A 15,814-nucleotide genomic window follows, 5' to 3' on the forward strand; every position below is an offset into this window, starting at 1 on the left:
ACCAGACCCTGCTGCAGTGGAAAAATGTGAATAGAAATATCTAATCGAAATATTTTTGCTTCTGACTGCATAATAAAATCTATAGTTTGCGCCTGGAACGTGTGTTTAAGAACAGAGTCAGAGGTACCATTAAGCATAGACTTTACTTAAACAAACAAAAGAAACTAGAACAGGCAATTTCCGATGAAATTATGTGGGAGAGCTGTTAAGTTGGCCGGTAGAGGCCGACCACTCAGAAGCTGCAGAGAGCGGAGGCTTTCGCATGTTCAAAGCCGCAAACGCTGAAGAGAGATAAATTTAAAAAAATACAAGTGTAAAGAAAAACGAAAGAAGTGTCTGGTTGTGTGTGTCAACTATCGGGAGACTTTACCACAAACTCATTTTAGCATTGAAATGCTAAGTAATTGAAAAAAGTATGATGAAAGACTTTTATTTTGAAAGTGTTTCCTGTCTGTGTGTGTCCACTGTAGGGAGACTTCACCACAGTCTTTTTTAGCATTTAAATGCTAAATAAATGAAATGAGTATGATGAAAGGCTTTTACTTTAAAAGGGTGTGTGTGTCCACTGTAGGGAGACTTCACCACAAACTCATTTTAGCATTTAAATGCTAAATAATTGAAACAGTGATGATGAAAGGCTTTTATTTTGAAAGTGTTTCGTGTGTGTCTCTCTCCACTGTGTATGTTGAGGGAGAAAAACTCAGGTAAAGTGTGTGGACACAGCTCTGAGGCTGATCACATGAACTCATGCAGCTGTGTCCGTTACAATGACAATGACTGCTGCCTGCCTGCTAAATCATGAGCCAAATGCAAAGGCAGGTTGGGAAAGTGCTGAGACTTTGCCTCGCAAAATGTTCAAAATATGAAAAAGTATTAGTCTTATGGACAAAATTCAAAAACTGTGAGCGGCAAAAGGCTTCAACGAACATGGTGATGTACTTTATTTGAAGAAACTCGATCAAATGAAGGCATGGTGGCAATTTTAAAACAACTCCCTGTTTGTGATTTGAGGAGAATTTCAGGACCTCTGCTATAATGGCCTCCAATGGGAGTTTCAGATGGCACACTCTCTGCGTCTGGACAGCTTCAGAAATAACTAAGTCCTGTCACTATGTCACTACTACTACATTCTGATGTACAGTTTGTTAATGTTAAAGATTAAAGTTGACTGAAGGAAAAAAGTTGCTAAAAGTGGAAGCTGAAAAGTTAGAGTGCGTGTGATGTCACCCACTCTAGCTGCTCCAACATTCTGCAATACACACTAATGGAAAAGTTGAAAAAGCTCCAAAAGGTGCCTAAAACTAAAACTGTGATTATTCAAAAAGTATAAAAGATACAAAGAAGCTGAACAACACAGAAAATGTTGCCAGGGTCTAGACCCATATAAACTTTAAATGAAGTTTCTACGCCAAAGTATGGCGATACAAGAAGCAAATCAAAAGAGGCAAGTTGAAGGGAAGTTTTAAGCGGCTTCCATTCATTTTCTATGGGAGGAAAAATTGATAAAAAGTGAAATATAAAAAGTATAAAGTTAATTAAGTTATTAATTAAAGTTAATATGAAAAGTAAGAGCGTAGATCTCCTAAAAGAGACTTGCGCTTAGGAAGTGGAACAAAGTTTCTACAACAAACTGTCTAGGAGTAGATAGTGACCGAAAAATTATGAAATAATAATAATAATAAAGAAAAGGATCTCATAATGATACAGATCACATTTACCTTGAGCCTTCAACTGAAGCAAAGAGCCTCACTCAAGCTAAATGTCCATGATTTACATATAGGTGAATATACTAATGTCTCTCTTCACTCTCACGATTTTTAGTGACAGGGGGAAACTAAATCTGATGTTACTTTTCATTTGTTAAAATAATCATGTTGTTTTCAGAAAATAGTGAAAACACTGTCAGGTTTCACTGCTTATTTTTCAATAGATGAACCAAAAAAACTTGTTGGCAATATAATTTTTTTACAGAACAGTTAATTATAACAACATTAGTGGATGATAATAATAGATCAATACTTGCTTTCAGTTTGTTTTTATATGTAAAGTAACATCAGCATTGTCCTTTAGCTTTTCATATCACTGCAGTAAAATAAACCATAACCTACAGTGAAGGCATACTTCTTTTTTCTTTTCAATATTTCCCCAAAACAGCACATACTTATAAAAGAATGCTGTTACGAAACTTCTGTGTATGAACTGATATTTTGTCATAAGAAAATACTATGCAACAAAATAAAATAAATTAAAAACACTTGTAATGAGAAATGTGACATTTTATTTTTTAGAGGTGGCATCATCATACTGCTGTAATTATTACATTATTTCTAAATATCAGGAGAAAATAAAGATCCTTTACAGGAAGAAATAAACGTGTCAGAAACAAGACTTAAATTTACTTTGGCTTCTTAACTAAGAAAGAATATTGCACAGAAATATTTACATGAACTCCAGTAATAGTTTTTGCTGACTTTAGCCTGAAGCTTAATTATTTTAGACTAATATGGTTCTAAATGAAGAATTAACCTCAGTGTTTCTTGTTTAACCATTAAAAAAAATAGTCTGAAATCCTTACCCTGTTTTACAGGAAAGGAAAAACCATTCTCTCTGCATAAAACATTTTCCATTAGAGAAATCAATCAGTCGTCTCTGTAAAGGGAAAATGTTTTTCAGGTTTTTTTCTGCTGGCTCATGTTACAAAATTACATTAGGGAAATAAGCACTTTTAAATGAACAATGTGTTATTTCTATGGAGTCACTGGACACTGAAACTGAAGACAAAAGCTTAAAAGGATTTCCTGTACACGAAGTTGATTGTCAAAAGCACTTAAAGTTAATACATATAGAAAATCAACTTTAATCATAGAAACTAATATTTCTAACCCCACCTACACACAGTATATTACAGCTACACTCCCCAGCAGTTTGTAGTGGAGAATGACCAGATTTCACTGCTGTTGTGCCTCAGATTTAGAGCTTGAACAGTGTGGTAGCAGTTTAAACTGTTCGGACTGAAATGTGTCAATGTCCCGTTGATTTTAACAAATCAATAAGAGAAGGTCCTGAATTATCTTTTTAAAATTGATTTGGAGTAATGATGCATAAACATTTGACATACCCCCTCATTCTTTTTAAATTCGGTGGCTAAAACATTAGAACCACCTCTTAATAGGACACACTACCACTCCACCACCCATAATCACCTCGCAATTACGAACATAGTAGAATTACCACCTTTCAAACAGTTTCAACTCAAACAGAGAGATCATTGTAAAAGTAAAATCCATGGCAGAGCTGCTATATTGGATTGGATCAGATTGTACAGGTGAACCTAATCAAGTGGCCAGTGAGTGTGTTAAATCATCTACCTAAGGCCTAACAGCTTTCTCTCCCTGGAAAATAGACAAACTAGGGTTTGGCGCTTATAACCTTGACCACTGGCTTTCCCAAGCCTCCTTCTGACACAATTAACAACTTCCAGCTGGTATCTACTACTTCTTGCCCAGTTTGGCAGTCCTCCATCTTTGTCTTTAATCAGATACTGTAATTTTGGCATTATAGATCTGGAGCACATTGAGGATTAGTGTACCATATTTAGTGTCAGTTAATAATTTCATTGAACCTTCCTAAAATGAACCCAGACAAACAGAGGCTGAGCTCTTGTAGCTGCAAACAAATGCATCTGATATTTAGTAATTGATAAACATCTGATGCCAATTCAGTCTGATATGTGGTTCAGCATATTTTCACTGGTGCTCAGACTCCTCAGTATAAAATAGAGTTCATATAATCGTATTATAGAGTAGAGGAAATCTTTGTGCCATTATTTACAAAATATATGAAGAAACCATTAATTATGTTCCAGACCACTGAGTAGTGGAAATTAAAGTTTCTGTTTAACGCACAAAGAGCTTCAAACATCCTGCTTATAGCAATAATGTGCTACTGCAGGTACTGCAGAGGATTCAGATCCTCATTTCTCTCCAGTGGCACTGTTTTCCATGTAGTAGACATTGACAAGGTGGCGGTTCAGGTGCCGACGGTAGTCCACCTCCAAAGGGAACGTACGGTCGCAGAAAATACACATGTGACTCTTCAGCTCAGTTGGCGTTGGGATCTCATCAGAGGGCGTTTCAGGGTCATTGGCCATCTTACCTGACCTGCCGTTGAGCCCGGAGTCATCACTGCTTTCAGAGGCACTGTCACTAATGTCACTTCCCCCTTCATGGCTGCTGTGGATGCCTTCATCGTCTTCTGCATCGGCAGGTTTGGTTCGTGGACCTGGAAGCACTAGTGAAGGCGGTGAACCAGGTTTCAGGAAGGTGGGAGAAGTGAAGTCTTCAGCTGGGGGAGGTGTGTCCTCACATGAGCTGCAGGGTGATACTTCCATCTTCTCTGTGGGTTTATTCAGTCTCTTTTCTGGTACTGCTGGAGGTGTTTCATCTGTCGGGGTTTTCTTCTTGTCTAGCTGAGGGGATGCCTCTGGAGCCTGTGTGGATGAACTATTGTCACAAGAAGTCTTATCTTTTGTTGGATCCACATTTTTTTGAAGGCCTGTAGTTTTCTTATTGGAGTTCCTTGTCTTCTTCTGCTTTACTGCTGGCATCATTCCTCTGGACTTGTGCAACGTTGGAATGACTTCACTTGTCTTAAAATTATCTAAAGGTGGTTTTGACCGCAGCTTCTCTCCAACAGAGCTTTTTAGCCGTTTGGGCTTGGATGGAGTCTCAGACAAGGATTTTGTGGAAAGATCTAAAGCCTCCACTGCTTTCCTCTTTGCAGCCTTTTCCTTAACGACCTTTTCTTTATGACTTTCCTCCTGACTGTCTGGTTTTTGCTGGGCTTTATCAACATTTTCTGTAATTTTCTCAGACTTTTTAGATCCTGACTTCCTGAGCTTGTTGAGGCTTTTGTTTTCTTTCCCACTGCCATCATTCTTCTGCTGTTCTTTCTCCTTTTCAGGCCTCAACTTTTCTTCTTCCCTTCCTGCTTTCTGCTTCACCACTTTTTCCTCCACTGATCTTTGTTGATCAGATTTCTCTCTCACTGTTTGATGAGGGAGAGATTTGTGGGAATCTGGTACTTCTGTTTGTTCCTGGCCAGTTGTTGTCTCCGTTGGCAGCTTCTTCACTCGTCTCTTTCCCTTGCTGCCTGTATTTACAGCAGCTCTAGTCTCTATCTGGGTTTCAGATGTGTTCTCTACAGAATTCACATTGACCTTTTCAACCTTCTTCTGCCTTGTTGTGACTTTTTTCTCTAGTTCAATTCTGTCCTTCGTCTTTGGCAGTTTCTCAGAAATAGCATTACATTTCTTCTGAGCCTTATCGGGTGTGTCACTCTGCACCAGTTGGACAGTGCTGGGCCTACTGCTCTTTTTGATTGAGAGATTGATAGGGCTCAAGTCCAGATCTTCATCTGTGTTGCCATTGTCCATGACAAAGTCCTCCTCTATGATGGAAGAATTATCCAACTTGCCCTCTCTAGATTCTGAGCTTTCCTCTGCACCTTCAGGACCAGCTTTCTTGACACGCAGTTTGACTTTAGACACATCCACAGCCACGTCGCACCCAGAGTGCCTGGACTTGATGTGGTACTGCAGGTTGCATTTTTTGGAGGCTGCATACTTGCAGAGTGGGCAGAGGAACTGCCGAGGGTTCAGGTGGAGTTCGACGTGCTTCTTGAAGTTGCTGCGGTCGGCAGTCTTGTAGTCACAGTATGGGCAGGAAAGTGGTTTGGGGCCGTTGTGAACCTGCCGAGCGTGGCGAGTCACCTCGTGCTGGTTGGCTGCCAAGTAGTTACAGCTTTCGCACTTGAAAGGACGCTCACCTGAACACAAAAAGGTAAGATGTTACAGTGGACACCAAAACGTTTCATGCAATTCATCTGAAAACTGACATTACAAGCTGATATGTCATGTAAAGATATTTACTGTATCACAAAACAAACATTTTATAAACATTAATATTTACAAGCTTTTTTAACATAGATTTCAGAAATATTAACATTTCCAGTATTCCCCAGTCAATGACATCACTGGTAAATGGTTAAATGGTAAATGGCCACTTATATAGCGCTTTTATCCAAAGCGCTTTACAATGATGATTCCCATTCACCCACATACTGAACAGTTTATTTCTATTAGAGTTCTATATTTTATCCATGTGATGATTTGTTAGGTTATATAGCAATATGTACAAAGCAAATAATGGGTATGCAAAGTGTCGTGTTATGGCAAAGGCAGACCAGCTGGAGCTCAGTTGGTAAAGCAGTCATCCACAAACCACAGGCTAAGTAGTTCAATATTCTATGCTTTTAGCAACATTGTGAAGCACTTTGCATAAAAATGCTACATAAGCAGATCATTTACCAAAGCCACAGTGTAAAATTAAATACTGACAGCACTTAAAACTATAAAAATCTAATGTGAATTAAGTTATAACTTAATTTATTGTGAAGTTTAAACATTTATTTTGTAGCTGTACAATGATCTCTTTACAGTTTTTGGCACACCTGAGACAAGTAATCATTATTATTAAAAAACCTACACGGTGACGGCAAAACTGAAGTACGTTTTAAGACTGTGGCCTTATCAAATTTTCAGACACTAGAGTCTGTTGTCTAAGATGTGACTGCCTATATATTTTAAATTATTCAGTATTTGTTCATGCAGGCCGATGGAGACCAGAACATTGTTACTAACAACGTTTTGAAATCGGAAGACAGTTCATGCAGGAGGTCTCAGCAGAGTCCACAGTAGAGCAGATGACCCTGGAAACAGTTTCTGCAAGCACTCAACTGTTTCCTTTTCCGAATCTAGTGCACCAGTTGGTTTTCATGTTGACCTGCAGTACTGTGAACTCCTCAGACAGAAACACAACACAGGACATCAGTGTGTAGTTCTACAGTAAATCACTTTACCGTGTTAATCCAGTATCGACTGCATCAGAGAAAACAAACAGAAATTTTCCCAATGTGTCAAAAAGAAAAACACAAATGACATCAAAAAACATTTTACTGATGTAACTATTATACTCCTATTGTAAGACTACTATTTCTTTTAATAATAGTTGTATTTGTACTGTCCAACTGCACCATCTGTGCTTGTGCCAGAAAAGTAAAGCAGCCAAGCTCTGTGATGTCTATTTCTATGTCCTTGACACTGTTTATGTGAAGCAGTTACACATATTCACTTTTTCGCGTTGTTCATTTAAACACACCAAACAAAGAAGCTTCCTCTTTGTTGCTAGTGTCCAACTTTGCCGTGAAAACAAAAGCAAACGTTTGAATTAGGCAAATTAATTTAATGTATTGCTCAGTACTGCCAACATCCTGTCAGGAGCAGCAAGACCCAGGTAAAGACAGACCGATCCAAAATCAGGTCTGCAGTCATCTCAAAGTCCTAAACTGTCTGCCTGTCCAGAGCTCAGACTGTCACAGAATGTCTCTACAAGCAATTCAGTGAAGGATCCCTGACATAGAGAGTCTGATCAGTCAGTTATTCAGCAGATTTATTACATTGCAGCTGTTGCTGTGGTTTAGTTTAAGTTACTTCTGTGTAGACGACTGACCTGAATGAGTCCTCATGTGTCGGGTCAGATGGGTTTTCTGTGAGCTGGAGTAGTCACAGTATGGACACTGGAATGGACGCACACCTGTAAAATGCAGAAACACTTACATCACATGTTCACCTGGATAAAGGCTTTTAGTGTTAATTGTCTGACAGTTTACACTAAGGGCAGACAGAAAAAGTAAGCTACAAAGAATAATCAAATATAAAAGAAGGAAAGTGAGAGACACCCCCATTCTTCATACCTGTGTGAGTGCGGATGTGCTGGATGTAGTTGCTCTTGCGGTCAGAGAAGTAGGAGCATTGACTGCAAGTGTGCAGTTTGCTGGGAAAGTGATTCCTCAGGTGTTTCCTCCAGTGATACTGGCTGACAGTGGTGTAAGGGCACAGAGTGCACTTAAACACCCTGCAGACACAGCAACAGTGGGTTAACATAGGTTACTCTAATGAATGAAGGTACAATGACTATAGCTTGTGTCCAGTTACCTGTGGTCCTCTCCCTCCTTGCTATGGTGTTTCAGATGAGCAATGTAGTGGTCGTACCTATTGGTATTGTATCCACACCGTTCACACCTAATCAGCCCTTTGATGTCACCTGCTGTTCCTGTATCCCCACTGCCCTCTCCATCTCCACCTGACGGAACCTCGGGTGTTTCTGCCTCCTTGGTCCTTGTCTTGCTGCGTCCCTCCACCCGGTTCACCACTATCATCTTGCTGATACTGTGGGTGCTGAGATGCTCAACAAACTCCTTCTCATTCTGAGCCTGGAAGTGACACGGTTTACAGTGGAATGGCTTCTTCTTCTTCTTCTCTGGTGCAGCAGTGCCAGGCCCGTCTTTACGTTTGGCTGCCTGCTCAGGTATTTTGGTGCCAGTGGCGGAGCGGGGCCGAGTGCGATGGGACAGGTCTTCAGCTTTGTCCTTTTCATCCTCTTCCTCCTCCACGTTTTTACCTGCGATGATGGTGTTGGCACCCGGGCCCGGGGACTCTGGGTACTCGATAATACAGACCTCCCTGTGGTTCTGGTTGTCGTAGCTGTACCTGAGCAGACAGACAGGTGAGTTAATGCTCAGATGCTCACAATGTTACTCCTATCAGCATAATTACAGCGAACTCAAATCGCAACAATAAAAAATTGTTTCAAACCTGATGATGCTCTCGTCCTCGCTGTCGGAGTAGCTGCATCCCACCGTTTTCAGCTCCATCATCTCCTTCTCATCGGCCATGCTGTCATCGCAGCCACCGCCCTCTGCTGACGTCACTGCCGCCACATTGGCAAGCATCACCAGCTGGGGGGGGGGCAGTGTGTGGCTCTGACCATCCTCCATCAGAGACACGCCCACAGGAAACATCTCTGCAGAAAACTGACCAGACATGTTGATCTCAGCTCTCACCTCCTCGTGGATGAAAATCTGGGGAGGCCTCGACAGTCTGAGTTCACAACAGCCTGTTGTGAAGACATGACATTCAGATTAAACTCCAATCAACAATTCAATTCAACTTTATTAATATAGCGCCAATTTACAACAAAGTCATCTCAAGGCAGTTTACAAAATAAAGTCAAGACTATAAAGATGCATAGAGAAAACCCAACAATTCCCCCTTGCACAACCCTAGACAACAGTGGAGAGGAAAAACTCCCTTTAATGGAAGAAACCTCCAGCAGAACCAGGCTCAGGGTGGGCAGGCATCTGCCTTTACCGGTCACAACAGTCAAACACAGTTTTATAGTAGAATCAGATTCATATTTATGACCAAATATGTGTAGTTTAATAATTTAGAGAGAAAAACCCACTGTACTAAGGTTATTTCACATCATTTTAAACTATATATTAAATCTCACAACACAAATTTACTCTCAGCAGATTTAATTTATTTAAAAGGTGACAGGAAAGTGACAAATTACTTTCGACATCATTATTTTTTAAATATGAATGTGAATAATGTGACACTTTTCTTTTAATTTAATTATCTCTGGAGTAAAAATAAAAAAAATGTTAAATATTCTGACTCCAGTTTCTCAAATAGGACGATTTCCTGATTTTCTTATTGTAAACCAAATATTTTAGACTTTAAAAAACAACATGGGTTATGAATATGTTGGGTTATTTATGATGTTTCAGAGACTCAATGAATAATTCAAAATATAACCTGCAGATGATTTTTTTCTACTTAACTTTTCTGCACCAGCCGACATATCCTTTAGACATGGATTTATTTAAGCAAAAAATTCTCATATGAACTTTCGCTGGATTACTCTGATGTGGAAACGCAGCACACTGACAATGTGCCTATCGGCCATTTTGAAACAGCACCACAGCTCAGTCGACAGCGCCACACATGCAGAAAACATATTCAGAAGTCCCCCCGGAAAACTTTAGACTTTAACACATTACTCAAAACACACTGAAGTTTAAAAGATACTAAATATAAATCTAAAGCTAGATTTAAAAACTACACAAAGTTTAGAAACTGGATTTTGGCTTACATTCAAAGTATTTAAAAACGTCAGGCACGTAATGACAGCCTCTCCACAGATTTCTGATTTAATATTAAATATGGTTAAACCTAAATGTAGGTTTAGTAAAAATAAAGTTGTTTTAGTAAAAAAACACTTTAAGGTTAACATAGTTAAAACAAGTGAGTTTTTAAATCCAACGAGTTTAAAGACTAAAAAGGGAAAGTGATAAGAACAGAAACTCCGTAGGATTTCTGAGGACTTTAATCCGATTAAAAAACATCAGCCTGGAACATTTTCTACAAAACTCGTAAGTTAGACCTGTCTGTAACTGTAATCTACGTTTAGCTAAATTCATACACTGAAATTTGACTGTTTAATTCGGGTCCAGTTGATACAAAGTTGTGATTTACAGCGACCATTTCAGATCCGTCAGTGTTTCACAAAACTTCCGTTTGCGGAAGCACAAAATCAAACAGTAAACATTTAGATAATTTAAGCTTTTATAATGTGTTGCAGGAAGTTTCTCCTGCTGGGAAAGTAAACTTAAAGCTGGTTAAATGTGTGTAAAATGGGGGCAGCTGTGTCGGAGTGTTAGCCATGGTCCTGATCAGCCCCGGACAGCGCCTTCTTCTCCACCTCACCGCCTCCATTTTATCTAAACTACCTCCAACTTTAGAGCCGCTTTGCTCTCTGAAAAATTCACCCTGCCGCCCCGGACTCTGTCCGACACTTTAAACCCAAACCCGGAGGAACTCACCGACTCTTCAGATACGAACTTTACTGGAGTTTGGTGCACTTTTTACCAGCGTAGTGATTTTTTTCTTCGACAAACAGCGCGGAAAGAGAAAAAGTGAAGACGGAGAAGTTTCCGCACATTCCTCCACAGCCACGTACGGCTGTGACGTCAGCACGTCGCTCCGCGGTGACATGTTCGTGTTAAAAACTTCAGAAGAGAAAAAATACATTAAAATTGTTATTAACGTGAAATGTTGTAGACGTGAAGGTTCTGAGGCAGTCTTTCTTTTCGTTATGACTTCTCTTGTGTCTAATGTTCATCGTTGTCTGTCTGTCATTTTCTTTGTTCTGTTATTTTTAGGCGTTATGCGTTTTGTTTTTGCTTGTTGTGTGTTTTCTGTTTGTGTGTGTTTGTGTTAGTGAACATGTAGCCACCGTAGAGAATTATGTATTTACATAAGAAAGGCGTTTCAGAGTACTAATAATAATTATTAATGTTAATTCAAATTTAAAAAACTGTTTCTTAATTTTGAACTTACTGAAAATCACAGCATCATCTTTTCTTTAGCAAGCACATGAGCATCTAGGCTGTGCACCTTTTTCCTCTCTCTGATGGAGAGGAGCTTCTGTGTTATAGGCATTACCTGGTAGTTGCACCTGGAAGTTTCTTGTTAGCTTCCGGATTATAGTTTTGTTGTTGCTTCTTGTTGTTCCTCTTTTCTTTTCTCTCCACTTTCCACTAAACCAACCTGTCAAGGTAATCGGGCCGCCCACCCCGAGCCTGGTTCTGCTGCAGGTTTCTTCAGTTAAAGCTGGTTCTTACCTCTGCACTGCCGCTTGGTGATAAGTTCTGAATACACATAAAAAATAATTACTAACCATATTAATAAATTAAAACAATTGAGACTAGATTATTCAGATATAGTTTTTTTTTCTCAAAATGACAAAGAAATGTAATGATTCCCCTTTTTCTGTCAAAAAACATCCTTTTCTTTCACAGTGAACTTAAATAATGTGCTGGTGGACAAACCCAGTGGTAGGAAACTGAAATGGTGAGCTGCAGAGTTTTTGTATTCACTCCACCTGTTGATATTTGTTTTTAGATCATACCCCTCTCTCTGTCACCTCATTTCCTACTGGAAAACAGTAAATGTTAAATGACATCACACCATGTTAACTGTTGGGGGATGCAGCTCCATCTTGTGATCAATGTGTTCTGTTTGCCATTGCCTGCTGCAGTGGTTAAAATGGGTGACCTCGATCCAAGGTTTAACTCCTGGTACTTCCTGGCTACATGTCAGTAGCCCAAGTGTCCTTGTCCTCCTAACACTGAACCCTATGTTGCTCTGGGTCGGTCAGGGCTTTAATCTAAAGCACTTTATAAAGTTGCTACTCATTCACCTAAACACACTCACACACCTCTCAGAGCTGTTGGGGTCTTTGTAGCTGGGTAAAAGTAGTCCAAAGCAAACCTGTTTAGGCTACATTCTGTAAGGTTTTGACCTTATTATGTGAAGTGCCCTGAGATGACTTTGTTGTAAATAAAACTTAATTGAGCGGAATACATACTTTTGTGTTTCAGATATCTTGCACTGAACAAATATTTTGATTATTAATAATATAGTTTATTATCTGTAAATTATCATGGTTTTAAATAGACTACAGTGTAACGACAAACTGGATTTAATATAAGAAATACACGCATTTAATTTAGGAATTATAGTTTAAATGCAATATAGACGTATATTATAAAACAAAACTAATGTTATTACCATCATTGCTGCCACTTTACAAATACTTTTGTGATTTGTTGTTGCTCCAAGCAGTCTCTCCATCTCAGTAGTTGAGTCTGAAGTAAATCAAAACTTGTCTTAGGGTCTTTGAAGCTTAAAATCTTTCCCACAAACAAAGACAAACAGGAGCCTTAAATAGTGATTTTACGTTAATAATTTAATGTCAAACTGGTGGTTTTCATTAGTCTTAAACCAGAGACTTTGTGAAGAGGACGTGGAACAGATCTCAGAGAAATGTAGATCACCTAACTGCAGGACTGAGACTTGGCTCCTGGTCTTCATCGTCACAAACACTATAAGATCAAGAAACTAGGAAAACTGGAAAAACACACACAGACAAGGCCTGGGGGTAATTAGCAATGGGTGGGGCTCTCACATGATATAAATACTGATAGTTAAATGTGTGAATGAGTTTGTCAGCTGCAGATTATCATTTTGTGTTTCTGGTCATCACGTACGGGGTTCACACACATGCAGGTCTGACTGCAGAAACAAAAACATGTTATTACAGTATATTCATATGGACGGACGATGCTAGCCTCTGCGTCTTCTCCAGTTTACACTTTATATAGGACATACCTGGAAGGCCCTGGACCTTTGTCACACCCATCCACCCCCTCTATGCTTTCTGTTCTTCAGTAGAGGATTTTCATCAAACATCTGCCAGCTGCTGAAAAAGATAGTAAGATTTAGATTGAGTATTTTTGATACCAAGGGAACACAGGGTTCACAGAAAAAAATAGATATAATTAAATAAAATAAAGGGGTGACTGTAGCTCAGTTGTTAAATCTCTTGTCCACAGATTCAGACATCCTGCTACCTTCATCAAACAACGCATTGCTCTCCTAGTTTTTACTCTGAATTACAGACCTGTCTCGCTTCTTCCATTTTTACGCCAGTCTTTGATCAAATCTCAACATTTCTTTCTCAGAACAACCTCGTTGATATCAACCAGTCTGCCTTCAAGAATTGTCATCCTACAGAAACTTCAGTCATGACAGTTGTGGAATCTCTGCGGGCTGCAAAAGCTGCAGCTCAGTCTTCTGTCTTCTATCCTGCTCGATCTGTCTGCAGTCTTTGACACAATGATCTACCAGATACTCATGTCCACATTCTCTGATTTTGGTGTCTCTGGTACAGCTCTGGGCTGGCTGAGGACTTACTTATCTGGATGAATCTTCCAGGTATTCTGGCAGGGGCAAGTTCCTAACTGTCACAGCTCTTGATCCTGATCTTTTTCCATCTATACTACATCCCTGGGTTCTGGCTTTTCCTATGATTTTGCTGACAATACACAGCTCTTCCTGTCCTTTCTACAAGATGACTCCACTGTCTCATAAAACGTTTCTGCATGTCTCTCTGACATCTCTGCTTGGATAAGAGAAAGACATCTTCAACTCAGCCTCTCCAAGGCAGAAGTTCTAGTCTTACCTACAAGACAACATCAGCATCAACTTAGGATGTTCAGTGACTGTACCCACTAAGTCTGCCAGAAATGTGGGACTCATCATTGACAACCAACTGAGCTTTACTGACCACACCTCCTCTGTCAATAGGGCAGCAGATTTGTTCTCTACACTGGTCATATATCTTGTCAACTGCTACTATTCTCTGCTGATGGGGCTACCGGCAGCACAATAGAACCCCTTCAGATGATCCAAAATAAAGCAGCATGTGTCATTTTTGATTTTATAGTAAATGTAACTTTAAGAAAATAATAAAATGGAAACAAGAGAACAAGAAAGAAAACTATAAATATAACTGTTGAAAAAAATAAGCAACATGACGAAACTAAAAACTAAACAAAATTAAAAAGGACGCTTTGACAAATTTGTGGTTGCATTTAATTCTTGTTGCCTCATGAGGACGCTGCTGCTTCATTTTCAAAACCGGCGTCACTGTTGGGCTTATGAAATATAAAAGATAAAATCTCGAGATTTATTTACTTTATACGTCACAGGTTGTACAGAAAATGCTCTCCAAAAATAAAAAAGGCATATAAACATGTTATTTTTCTTGCAGGCACTTTTCAAACTGGTCTTTATGTCTGAGACTGAATCAGGAATCATACAATAGGCTAATCAGTGACTGAATAAACACTGATTCATAACCTTTATAAGCCTGGTGTGTTGTCGGTAAAGTGACGTCACATGTTTACAAAGCGCGTCGGCCTTTAATCGCTTATTGGTGCGTTTTATTTACCTCGAAAGTTGGAAGTCGGAGTAGGGGATGACGTAACACCCGAGTTGGCTGCTAGTTAACTACAACAAAACCAGGTTAGCAACGCTGGTTTATAGCAACGCATCAAACTGTATTTTGTGTTTAAAATACTGGAAGGTAGACCAGTTGCCCACCAATCTCACAGTTGTTGGTTCAATCTCCGGCTCCTCCGGTCACATGTCGAAGTGTCCTTGAGCAAGACACTGAACCGGTGAGCGTTGGCCAGCTGCATAGCAACTCCCCCACCGGTGTATGAATGTATGTGTGATTGTGAGTGGGAATGGGTGAATAAGAAGCAGTGTAAAGCGCTTTGCGTGCCAATACGTAGAAAAGCGCTATATAAGTGCAGACCATTTACTAATTGTATGTGTATTACTACAATGGTTACTCTGCTGACGAACGGATAAGCCTACTGGGTTTTGGAGGTCGGGGTTGCTCAGTTTCGTCCGGTCCGAGAAATTACTTCAGTGGGCGTTCAAGTTGAAAGTTCCAACTGTGGGCTCGGAAATTCCTACTTCTGGCAAACGGAACGCACCAAGTGGTAAATAAAGAAAAAATAAAACTATATCACTTGTCTTTGCACTGTATTATGACAATTTGGCATTTTCATATATAAACAACCTCAAGCATCAGGGAAGGTAAACTGAATGCTGGAGACAGTTTTGTGAATAGCAGAAACAAGTCTTTAATTTATCAATCTCCCCATTGTCTTTCGTATTTGTAATGTTTTATAACTTTCTTACATTGTTTGAAAATGTATTAGTTAATTAAACAAATAATGCTAAACACTGCAAAAGAAAATATATGGGGTCAGGGAGATGAGTGGTAGAGCATTGGGTTGAGATGGAGATGGCAGCAAGATCAAGTCCCACGCACCAGGTGTGGCCCCACCCAGCAACCAATGGCCACCTTGGTGCTGCAAAATAAATTATCTGTTGGTAGGTCACTCCATTAACACATCCGGTTAATAAAAAAAATGAACGAAGTTATTTTATTTTGAAATTGTGGAGCGGAAGTGAAACGGATCATTTCGTCAC

At 39.5% G+C, this 15,814-nt stretch overlaps 1 protein-coding gene across 1 annotated transcript; it reads right to left on the reverse strand.

Moving 5' to 3' along the window:
* Positions 1–2,255: 2,255 nt before the first annotated feature.
* Positions 2,256–10,943, reverse strand: rest (RE1-silencing transcription factor). Its single transcript, XM_067519043.1, has 6 exons — positions 10,786–10,943; positions 8,714–9,014; positions 8,054–8,608; positions 7,813–7,973; positions 7,569–7,652; positions 2,256–5,826 (listed from the first exon to the last, which is right to left on the reverse strand). The coding sequence occupies exons 2-6, from the start codon at positions 8,941–8,943 to the stop codon at positions 3,974–3,976; spliced, it is 2,883 nt and encodes a 960-aa protein (XP_067375144.1). The 5' UTR covers positions 8,944–9,014; positions 10,786–10,943; the 3' UTR covers positions 2,256–3,973.
* Positions 10,944–15,814: the final 4,871 nt, after the last annotated feature.

The sequence above is a fragment of the Channa argus genome, chromosome 10 (genome assembly GCF_033026475.1).
Source record: "Channa argus isolate prfri chromosome 10, Channa argus male v1.0, whole genome shotgun sequence".
Classification (NCBI taxonomy): Eukaryota; Metazoa; Chordata; class Actinopteri; order Anabantiformes; family Channidae; genus Channa; species Channa argus.

Excerpts from the sequence above, each read along its gene's own strand:
- rest (XM_067519043.1), bottom strand. The coding sequence starts at position 8,943 with ATGTCTGGTCAGTTTTCTGCAGAGATGTTTCCTGTGGGCGTGTCTCTG. Across the intron at positions 7,974-8,053 it reads AAGGAGGGAGAGGACCACAG|GGTGTTTAAGTGCACTCTGT; the intron begins GTAACTGGACAC and ends CTGTGTCTGCAG. Across the intron at positions 7,653-7,812 it reads GCACATCCGCACTCACACAG|GTGTGCGTCCATTCCAGTGT; the intron begins GTATGAAGAATG and ends TGCATTTTACAG.